General features: G+C 40.1%; 1 protein-coding gene across 2 annotated transcripts in view; it reads left to right on the forward strand.

Annotated features, from left to right (window-relative positions):
• Window positions 1-12,088, forward strand: part of ITPR2 (inositol 1,4,5-trisphosphate receptor type 2) — a 527,270-nt gene that overhangs the window by 130,331 nt on the left and 384,851 nt on the right. For both annotated transcript variants that reach the window (XM_066354092.1, XM_066354101.1), the window contains one exon: window positions 9,056-9,100. In XM_066354092.1, the coding sequence (XP_066210189.1) occupies window positions 9,056-9,100 (45 nt within the window). The remainder of the gene's footprint in view (window positions 1-9,055; window positions 9,101-12,088) is intronic.

Here is a 12,088-nt window from a genome sequence, read left to right on the forward strand (position 1 = left end):
TGCGTCTTATACAGTGGTTGTAGTTTTTGTCTTTTATTTAAAAATTTTTTTCCCTAAAGTGAGAAGTGGCCAGGCAGAAAATCAAACTCCCACATACACCCAACCAGGATCCACCTGGCATGCCCACCAGGGGGCAATGCTCTGCCCATCTGGGCCATTGCTCTGTTGCGGTCAGAGCCATTCTAGTACCTGAGGCAGAGGCCACAGAGCCATCCTCAGCGCCTGGGCCAACTTTGCTCCAATGGAGCCTTGGCTGTGGGAGGGGAAGAAAGAGATAGAGAGAAAGGAGAGGCGGAAGGGTGGAGAAGCAGATGGGCGCTTCTCCTGTGTGCCCTGGCCGGGAATCGAACCTGGACTTTCAAATCCCAGACTGACGCTCTACCACTGAGCTAATTGGCCAGGGCCAGTGGTTATAGTTTTTTCCCTAGCATTTTCCACTTTTTCTTGCCTGTTGAGGAGTTGTATGAATTTTATGATGAATAAAACTTGAGCTCAATAACTTTAGGCCCTGGCCGGTTGGCTCAGTGGTAGAGTGTCGGCCTGGTGTGCAGGAGTCCCGGGTTCGATTCCCAGCCAGGGCACACAGGAGAAACCCATTTGCTTCTCCACCCCTCCCCCTCTCCTTCCTCTCTGTCTCTCTCTTCCCCTCCCGCAGCCAAGGCTCCATTGGAGCAAAGTTGGCCCAGGCGCTGAGGATGGCTCCATGGCCTCTGCCTCAGGCACTAGAATGGCCCTGGTTGCAACAGAGCAACGCCCCAGATGGGCAGAGCATCGCCCCCTGGTGGGCATGCCGGGTGGATCCTGGTCGGGCGCATGCGGGAGTCTGTCTGACTGCCTCCCCGTTTCCAACTTCAGAAAAATGCAAATAAATAAATAAATAAATAACTTTATGTAATGCATTTTTTCCCCCAAGTTTTGGGCCCCCAAATTAAGGTGCATCTTATGCATGAGAGCGTCTTATATACATGGGGAGATATGGTATTTTCAGTGTTCTGAGATACCAGTTTCCCATATGGGAAGGAGTTTGCCACAGTAAGCAATTCTTGGACACCAGCTGGGTGTCCTGTGATTTAATCACTTCCAACACAACCTTCTTAGAGATGGTGTCAGATTCCGTGGGGTTACGGTTCAGCTCTACAGTACTGCCTGGCCAGCTTCACCTCAGACACCGCTCACAAGCCCGGGTTGTTTGTTACCTGTGTTTCTGATCCATCAGCTATAAACTAGAGGTTCCCATGGCCTCTTCCTTGGTTTTGATTAATTTGCTAGAATGGCTCACAGAAACATTTTAGTTACTAGATTACTGGTTTATTTAAAAGGATGTAGCTTACAAACAGCAAGATGGGCAAGATAGGGGGAAAAGGCTCAGGGTTTCGACACTCTCCGGGGTCAGTACTCTCCCCAAATCTCCATGCACTCACCAACCGAACCCTGTCTTCTCAGTTTTTATGGAGGCTTCATTATATAGTTATGATTGATTAAATCATTGGTCATTGGTGAACAAGACAGCCTCCTACCCCTTTCCTCTCTCAGAAGTCAAGGAATAGGACTGAACATTCTAACACTGCAATCATAGCCTCAGTCTTAGGGCATTCATTCCAAAGTCATCTTTTTAATATTACAGAAGACACTTTTATCTTTCTCACTACTTAGGAAATTACAAGGGTTTTAGAAGCTCTGTGCTAGGAAGGGGGACAAAGATCAAATTTATATTTATTATTAAAATTAATATAACAGATACTAAAGTGAAAAGGACAACAAAAAGAGAAAAAACTCGTGGACATGGACAATAGTATAGTGATTACCAGGGGCGGTGGAGGAGGGCCTGAGGGATAATGGTGATGGACGAAGCCTTGACTTGTGGGGGTGAACACGTAATACGGTGTACAGATGATGTGCTGTAGAATTGGGCACCTGAAAACTATATGATTATGTTAACCAGTATCAGCTCAGTAAAATCACTTTTATAAAAAGAGATGGATTCTTATTCAATTTAGAGATTCCAATGGTGTTGCTTTATAGAATCCAAGATTTGTTTTTCAGAAATACACAATGCTAGAAAGCCATAGACAAACTGTGGAACAAAGTATTTAATTATGAATTAGATAATGCATTTGTGACTTCACCAGATAATGCATTACAGTTAGGTTCTCTCCCGATAATATCAGTTTCTGTGGGTGACACATTAATCAAGTGGCACAAGGGGAAGGAAAACAGCCTTTAATACACAGCACAGTTGTCACTGTCACCCTCATTGCCAGTTTGCCATCGACCTCCTATCACCTGTGGGTGCAGGAGAGTTCACCATTATATCTGTGGGAGAAAGTAATTTGACCATATTTTGAATATGACAATAAGGGAGCCTCAGCAAATAGTTCTTCCCCAGTCGTGGGAAGAACTATAAATCAAGTATCACTATTTCTAATATGATACTTTCTTCATTTTATTTTTTTTTCTTTTTTTTAAATTTTTTATTTTTATTTTAAGAAACAGCGACAGAGAGAGTCAGAGAGAGGGATAGATAGGGACAGACAGACAGGAATGAAGAGAGATGAGAAGCATCAATCATCAGTTTTTCGTTGCGACACTTTAGTTATTCATTGATTGCTTTCTCATATGTGCCTTGACCATGAGGCTACAGCAGACCAAGTAACCCCTTGCTCGAGCCAGCAACCTTGGGTCCAAGCTGGTGAGCTTTTTTTTTTTCCTCATACCAGATGAGCCCACACTCAAGCTGGTGACCTCGGGGTTTCGAACCTGGGTCCACCGCATCCCAGTCCGACGCTCTATCCACTGCGCCACCACCTGGTCAGGCACTTTCTTCATTTTCTTTCTTTGAATATTACTAAAGCAATAACTTGATGAAAGAATATAGATTCCAGTAGTGAAAAATGATTTTACTTATTAGTTTTTATATTGCCTTTTAAAAAGCAACTTGCTTATTTGTTTGTAGATTGGCAAAACTTCCACCAGATGGCAGTAAACACTTATTTCCTAACTGTCCTATAGTCTTTGGATTTAGTTAAAAACAAGTATTCCAGAACCTGTACATTGGCATAGAATCTTATGAATTTTAGGGCTGTAGTTTTAAATATCCCTATGTTTTAGCTCTCTATCAAATATATCAGCCACAGTTTGTGAAAAGGGTAGGGTTTGTGTGTATGTATATATGTGTGTATATATGTGTGTGTACACACACTCACACACACACACATATAAATACAACCCTATACACAAGTAATCAATATATATCAAATATTATGTTATATATCAAATAAATATTATATATCAAAATATAAGTTGTGCCTGGCACATATAAACATTTAGCAAATGCTATTTTTATCTTCTTTTCTGATTTAAAGTTATCAATTAGAATAAGAGATAGGCTCTGAAATGCCAGTAATTGAAAAGGGGGAATATATATATATACACACACACATATAAAAGCATTTAAAAATACACACAGTGATTTAATGACTTTCATGTCATACATGATAAAAATAGATTAAAACATTTCATTATTAAAAATAACATTTTTCTTTTAAGAAAATTAGTGATATTGCCAATTTATAAGCTTTTAGCTGGTTTCTTGCTATTGCATTAGATGGAAGTTGCAGTTTTCATTTGGTTGTGGTACAGCCACGACTTTTCCTGCCGAGGCATTACATACCCTCTGCCACTTTTCTGTTCTGACTTGTCACAGTGTCTGTGTGACTTCTTTCTAGTCCTCTTTGGCCATTTAAATGGAAACTCCCTTCGAAGATTAATAGTGGGTATTTGTTCATCGTAGTCTCTCTTTGTCACTCCCACGGCTGCAGTGGTCCATGAATTTAATCTAAGATGCTCTTCTGCCATTGAAACTCAATATATGTACCTAAGAATGAATTGTTTCCCTGCAAAATATTGAATTTTCTTAGTTCAGAGTTAAAAACTTGAGAGTCATGATAAAGAAATTTTTCTCTCTCAGTTTACACATTTAAGTTCTGTTGACTGTGTCTCTGTAAAATCTTCTGTGTCCGTGGTCCCCTTTCCATGTCAGCATGGTTATTTTTTGTTGACACTCTACCACTTCTTATCCCAACCACCCACTTGGTTACTTTGCCTCTTTCATCCTCTGTCTCCATCTCCTACTAACCTTGGCCAGTAGAGGATTTTTAATGTCTCACTTCTGCAACTGTTTTCCCAAAGATACTCAAAATCATTCTGAAGATGCAAACCTGTTAGCCTCTGGCTTAAAGTCTCCATTGGTCTGCATGGGACTTCCTTACACCTTGGATCTCACCACTCCTCTTTATGGGGGCAGGAAGGAAGTCACGTGTAACTAAAAGTTGCGACCTTGGAGCCTTCAGACCTGTGCTTACAAAGAACTCTGCCGCTCACCAGCGGTGAGACTGCACACAGTACTTCACCTGGTGTGTCCCAGGGGCTTCTCTGTAAGGTGGGGTTAAGAATCCCATCTAATAAGATTATTATAAGGAGAATGATTAACCTTTAAAAGTATACAAAAGTATTCCATAAGTAACGTTTATGGGCCTTCTCTGAGCCAGTCCCATTTCCTCACCTCTGTGGCATTCACTCCCCTGCATGGCCTGTTTTCTTCACTCCTTTTCTCCTCTTCTGCCAGTTATAACCCTGCCCATCCCTCAGGGTTTATCTCAGATGCTGCCTTCTCCATGAATTTATTCTTGAATACATTTGCCCACCACAGATTTCCTCCCTCTTCTGACCTATATTATTTATAAATTATTCATTCCTGTCCTCTCTTGTCGCACTCTGTTTTGTATTAAGGCTAACTGTATTTATGTCTTATTTCTCTTCTTTGATTGTAAGGTCTTGTGGTCAGGGACCATATTCTGTCTTTGCTAAAAAAATAACATATGCCGTTTGCTTTGCCCAGTATAGATGATCTATTAATATTTATTGAAGAAATGATTGAATAGCATATTAAATCTTTCTCTCCAGTGCCAGATTTATAATTTATTTTTATAATAAAGAAATATTTTCTTTAAAGTCCTAAAAGATTCAGGAATCTCCACATGACCACATCCTTTATCTTCTTTTGTATAATTTTTTTCAATTTATCTTTTCTCTACTTACATTAATAATTACCCTTCATATATATTTGGAGAAAGAAAGCAACAGTATAACTAAAACATATATTGAAGCATTTATTTATTTAGCCTTTAGTTAATATTAGTGAATTTATATAGCCCGAGATTTATTTGGGTGGCTTCCCTTCCTTCTCTTCCTTCTCTTTTTCCCCCTCCTCCTCTGCCTTCTCCTGCTTCTCCTCCTCGTGTTTCTCCTCCTCTTCTTCTTCCTCCTACTCCTCCTCAATTTCCTCCTCATTCTTACTTTTTTTTTTTTTAATTTTTCTTAAGTTGGAAACGAGGAGGCAGTCAGACAGACTCCCGCATGCGCTTGACCGGGATCCACCCGGCACGCCCACCAGGGGGCGATGCTCTGCCCATCTGGGGCGTTGCTCTGCTGCAACCAGAGCCATTCTAGTGCCTGAGGCAGAGGCCACAGAGCCATCCTCAGTGCCTGGGCCAACTTTGCTCCAATGGAGCCTTGGCTGAGGGAGGGGAAGAGAGAGACAGAGAGGAAGGAGAGGGGGAGGGGTGGAGAAGCAGATGGGCGCTTCTCCCGTGTGCCCCAGCCGGGAATCGAACCTGGGACCCCTGCACGCCAGGCCGATGCTCTACCACTGAGCCAACCGGCCAGAGCCACTTTTATACTTTAATAAATTCACTGAAGCAGCAACTCTATATTATAAAAGAAAAATCATTGCAGTCTGAGAGAAGATGAGGCAAAATCTAATTAATTAGCACCATCTTCAATACTACTGCCAGAGACATGAAAATATGAAATTTAATGACATACAAGTAGTATGATTAGGCAGGCATCAGTCATGGACTTTCCTCATTTTATAGATTTGGATCCTGAGTTCCATGGGGATTAGGTGACCTTTTCTACTAAGGTCCATGGTATTTCCCTACAGAGCGGAGTCTGGAATCCAGTTCCCCAGACATCTCTCAGGGATTGAACTTGGTGATCATAAATGGGTAAAATGCTATATATGAGGAATGAGTTTTAGAAAGTAACATTGTCTTTGGGGTAGAATCTGAGCTCCCATTCACAGAGCATAAACGATTGTGATTGACTTAAGTATATTAGTTTCTGTTTCTATACACGTTTTAGTTATGGATGTGATATGGTTTCCAGCCTGAATCTGTGTGTTCACAACCAGCTACTCAAATGCTTGTTGAATAAGCTGTGATCATAAAGTATATCCTTGGTTAAACATGTTGCACATCTTTTGGATATAATTTTAGTATTGATTTGTTTTTAAAATTTAAAAGAAAGCCTGAATTATTTAGACTGAAAACAAATTTAAAAATAAAGAATAGTGATACTTGACTAAAAGAGCTTAATAAACCCCTTCTGGGCATTAGGTCAGAACTTTCATTGCTACTAAGTAAAAGTGTGTCCTTTTGAGTTTGAGTAATTAGCAGACCAGAGGCTGGTTAATTAACTATCTTTTTGGCTTTTTACCTTTCACTCTTGAATTCCAAAAGCAAGATAATCCTGTTTTGGAACTAACTCTCCTATTCATAGTTCAAGACAATTTAAGGAGCCTGGAGTACGAATCTCCATAGAAAAAGGTGGCGCAGTGGAGATAGAGCGTTGGACTGGGACGCGGAGGACCCAGGTTGGAAACCCCGAAGTCGCCAGTTTGAGCACGGGCTCATCTGGTTTGAACAAGGCTCACCAGCTTGAACTCAAGGTCACTGGCTTGAGCAAGGGGTTACACGGTCTGCTGTAGCCACTCCCCCCCACCCCCCGTCAAGGCACATATGAGAAAGCGATCACTGAGAAACTAAGGTGTTGTAACAAAGAATTGATGCTTCTCATCTCTCTCCCTTCCAGTCTGTCTGTTCCTCTGTCTCTGTAATAAATAAATAAATAAATAAATAAATAAATAAATAAATAAAAATAAATAAATAAAATAAAAAATAAAATAAAATAAAATAAAATAAATAATAGAATAGAATAGAATAGAATAGAAAAAGAAAAAGAAAAAGAAAAAGAAAAAGAAAAAGGAAAGTTAGTTTGGAATCTCCGGAACTGTTGGCCTAGGACTAACAGGCAGTTTGTAACTGGATTTCCACCAGTTTTACTATTTATATTCTTATTTTATATTACAGTTTTAGCTGATCATCCTATTCTGTTGCCTTTGCGTAGAAGCGATGTTGACTTGTTCTTCCTTGGGTATGCCATACCATTTCCTGAACATTTTGCATCATACCAGAGAAAATACTCAGAGAAACGCTGAGAAAGAATTTTTCCCCCTCCTAGCATACTTTATATCAGTCCCTTGTTACTTGTTTCCCCTTACCACCTAACTTATCCTCAGAGCTCTATGTAGAACCAAATGGGTTCAGTGGGTGGTTCCTTTTGTTCCATTTCTTCTGTTAGTTTTTTAAATTCTTAATTCTCTTTCTAAATCTTTAGCTGCAGGGCAGAGAAAAGGGCACATTCCCAGTGTAGTTCCCAGTTCTAACAGATGTCGACTTTGAGAACCTGGGTTCTATTGTGTTTGCCTTTTATCTCGACCCCTTTGCTATTTTGGCATTACCGTGCAGCGTAATGCCAGCACAGAGCAGCAACAGTTCTCTTTCTTCTCTTTGTTCATCCCGATGCTTCTCCAAAAGCCCTGGACCATTGTCTGCTGCCTCTACCTTCTGTCCATTTGTTTTCTGAGCTTTGTCCTGTCTCTCTGGCCAGGAGAAGATAGAGATAGGTAATGGGACAGTCGATGGGAGGATTGGGCAATTTTCTGCTCAGTCTAACAGTTACAGAAACTTCTCAGCAATAGAGAAACACTTCTGTTTTTGGTTGTGAGTACTCTGGGTTTCTGAGTCAGTGGACAACACTAATGGGAACCATAGCAAGTATCCTTTGAACTATGTTCACAGAGCCGGTAGCTTGAGGTGAGGTTAATGTCTCATGGACAAGCCATGAGATTAAAAACTGCGGAGTTAATTGCCTCTCCCCTAGCCTGCTTGCTTTATAACTTACTGTCAATTCATTAAAGGTTTGGGGTTTAGGTTGCTTTTTAGCTGTAGTTTTTAAGGATACTGAGGTTTTTTTTTGTTTTCTTTTGTTTCGAGCATTTACCACTGACAGTGGTAAATTGGGAGGAGCATTCCTCACAGATACTAACTAGCCAAGTGCCATTTTGAGGAAGACTCCCTTACATTTTTAGATGGTGACTTTAATTACCTGAGGTTGCATATTATGTATACTGATTGGTTTACATTAAAATGATTAAATTCAATGGGAAAACTTGTTATTTTGAGAAAAACATCTCATACATTTATTGTTTTTACAAATTATGACAGTTATTTCAATACAACAAAGACATCCTCTTGAGACTGTGTGGTCCGGTGGGAGTCAGGAGCTATGGAAATGCGTGGACCAGCACATATGCAGAACTCATCCTTCTCATTGGAAGGACCCTGAATGCCACAATCCAAGCCCAAAGACATGTGCTCTTGTCTGTCTGTTTCAATAGTCCTCATGCATTATTAGCGCACATATCCGATGTGTATTTGATTCATTGCTCCTCCTTCGCTCAGTGTTTGTTTCTTGTGTGTATAGCGTGTGGATCATGATCTTGAATTGTTAAATCCTTCCTTTGCTCAATTTTTTAAACCGGATGTCTGAATAATTCATCGATGGCAGATTTTGTGGTGTGTAAAATGAACTCCCTTAAATGCTTCCTCAGAGGAGGTGGGATCGTCAGCTCTCATTCAAAGATGTCGACTGTTCTTATATAAATAAAGCCCAATATACTTGTCATTTTAGCTCCTATATCCTGCAATGAGGGTTTGAAGGTATGTTTTAGATTGTAATATTTACTAATTTTTTTTCTTAGCTTCTTTTCACATTAAGCTTAGTTGAGGGTACCATAGTGAACTGAGTTAAAGATCACTGGCATTGTTAATGTGCTCTTAATAGCAATTCAAAGTAGTTTTGTTTTGTTTTCTAGCTTAATCCTGATTATCGAGATGCCCAGAATGAAGGGAAAAACGTGGTAAGTAGGTTGTTTTTTCCTCTAACAAATCCAAAACATCTTGTTTATATCTTATGTGAGCAAATTGAAAAGTTTACAGGAAATTTCAAGACTAGGGTCTCTGAGGGAGATTCTCTGAGTACAGGCTGTGCATCAAAGATAAAAGAAAAGATTCAGCGGTCGGCAAACTCATTAGTCAGCAGAGCCAAATATCAACAGTACAATGACGGAAATTTCTTTTAAGAGCCAAGTTTTTTAAACTTAAACTATATAGGTAGGTACATTCCTTACCGAGGTAACGCCTGCACGTGGTATTTTGTGGAAGAGCCAACACTCAAGGGGCCAAAGAACCACATGTGGCTCACGAGCCGCAGTTTGCCGACCACGGGTAGATTATAACAAGATGTCCAGTAGGAGGTATTTAGGGAATTTCTAACAACTGGAAGGCCACTTATGATGAATGCTAAAGACAACAAACAACATCTGGGAGATAGGGTGTGTCTAGGCTTAGTTTTTAGAAGTGAATAAAAATTAGGCAGGAGGGCTTGACCAGGCGGTGGCGCAGTGGATAGAGCATCGGACTGGGATGCGGAGGACCCAGGTTCCAGACCCCGAGGTCGCCAGCTTGAATGCAGGCTCATCTGGTTTGAGCAAAAAGCTCACCAGCTTAGACCCAAGGTCGCTGGCTCGAGCAAGGGGTTACTCGGTCTGCTGAAGGCCCGCGGTCAAGGCACATATGAGAAAGCAATCAATGAACAACTAATGTGTTGCAACGTGCAATGAAAAACTAATAATTGATGCTTCTCATCTCTCCGTTCCTGTCTGTCTGTCTCTGACTCTGGCTCTGTAAAAAAAAAAAAAAAAAATTAGGCAGGAGGAATGGAATTATGGTATGATATTAAAATAGGACAATAGAATAGTCTTTTTAAATTCAAAATAGTCTGGGTTCTACTTACAGGGGGATATTGCAGAATCGGACAAGTAGATGACTGACTTTTCTGATATTCTAATGTGTGCTGCTCTGAAAACATCTCCATCTTATTTTAGAACCAATTTTTATTAAAACACTTATGATTAGTCACCTTGCTCATTTCATCATCATTTGTAAAGAAGATGATTTTATGATGATAACATGACTTAAGTGAATCAAAAGGTCAGAAAATCTGTATGATTTAATGTGATAGTGATAAACCCTGGGTGATGGGCTTATTATTATTATTATTTTATTTTGCAATTTAGCCAGAAATTTTGATATAGAATAGATGCAGTCTGTCTTTAATTCAATTTGCTTAGGAATTTAGTAATCCCTTTAGAATTGGTAGTTATTAGTACTATATTATCCAAAATGCTACTGTTTGATAGAAAGAGTTGGAATGTTTAATTAAAATATGTATTTGCATTGCCACACAGCTTTATGTTTTATGAGTTTATTGATGTGGGGAAGGTGAATCAAATCAGAATTTCTAGACCTGAGTCAATCCTGTTGGACTTCTTTCTCTGTCTGTCAAGATTACAATAGACCCAATGAAAACTTTAATTTATGTCAAAGTGTTTCTAAATATAGAATTAGGCTTATCAGATCAATTGGATCATCCTTGTTTAATTCATTATCACCCTGTATGGCTCTTTATCCCTTGGTTAAAGTCCTGCCACAGGACTGTTGTTGGGTTCTTTCTTTTCTATGGTTTAGGAAAATGCTATCCATAGCCATGTTTTGAAAGCTAAGTATGAATCTTAGCTTCTTTGCTTTTAACTATAAGCTTGTCAATGGCCTCCTGCCAAAGACCACCAGGAACACACCTGTGCTTGAACAAGTGGGGTTTATTACTCATTTCACACTTGTTATGGGGGACCATGGGACATCTAAGTTAGAGGGTTGAGAGAAAACCTATTAGAGGATTTGGGCTTGTACTGGTGATTTCGGGGAGGGTTTAAGGAAGCGAGGCTTTGCTCTGGATAGGAATGCTCTCAGGAGGTGTTTTAATAAATTTTGTCTATAGAGAGGGCAGATGAAGGCCAGGCTAACACTGTTATTATTGAAAAAGCAGCAGCAGTCACTTGTATTAGGTAGGGGAGTAGATTCTTAGTCATTTTTGTGGCTTGGACAATGTTCATATTTTGTTGGCATTCAAACAAGATTATGGAGTGGTATTGTTTTATCTTGCTCCATCCTAGTCCTGGGTGGCCTTGTCTGATGTTGATGTTTTGTGAAATTGTTCGTGTTTAACAGGAGAATGCCATGGCTTAGCTGTGAGTGCTGGGCCAGCTCCCAGCAACACCAACATCTGGCTGATTATACCAGGCCAGCTGTTGGATGTCAGGGGGTTTACTTTTACGATATTCTATGTGACTTCTTCATGGTATAGGGTCAAGACAGTCCTACTTCTAGTACCACCATTAACTTGTGTTACCTCAGACTAGTGAGGTAGCTTTCCAGAGACTCAGTTTTATCACCTGTGTAGTGAGGTGAGAATATTTGCCCTACCTACCTTACCTGTGTGCTTTGAAGTCACAGTGTGATCACAGATGGAACCTCTTTGAATAAGAATAGATAGATGTTAGTGGGCTAAAAATGCAAAGTGCTTCCACTAAAAGGGCATCATAGCAAGGCTACAAACTGTGCAGTTGAATTACATTTTTGAACTCACCTCCTTTCATCTATGAACCATTTGGTGGTGGCGCTGCTAACCCTGGGCAGAGCTGAGTGGAAGAGTCGAGAGTAGGAAGCCTATGGAGCAGTGTGAAGACTATCTAGAAGTAATAAATCCGTGGTGACACTCTCTCTCTGTGTTAATGCACTTAGACTTGACAGTTTATTTTCCTTTTTATTCTGAGTACAGTTTCTTTTTTCACCTCTAAAGGTGAGAAAGAATACTCTTTTGTTTTAGCAATACTGTAATTGCCTACAACCCTAGTGGGACTGCCTTTGCTGTAGAAGTTTATGACTGGATGTCATCTGTCATTTCAGAGACCCATCCAACTGGAGACATTTTATTATTTTTTTCTCTC

Source organism: Saccopteryx leptura, chromosome 1, assembly GCF_036850995.1.
Source record: "Saccopteryx leptura isolate mSacLep1 chromosome 1, mSacLep1_pri_phased_curated, whole genome shotgun sequence".
NCBI lineage: Eukaryota > Metazoa > Chordata > Mammalia > Chiroptera > Emballonuridae > Saccopteryx > Saccopteryx leptura.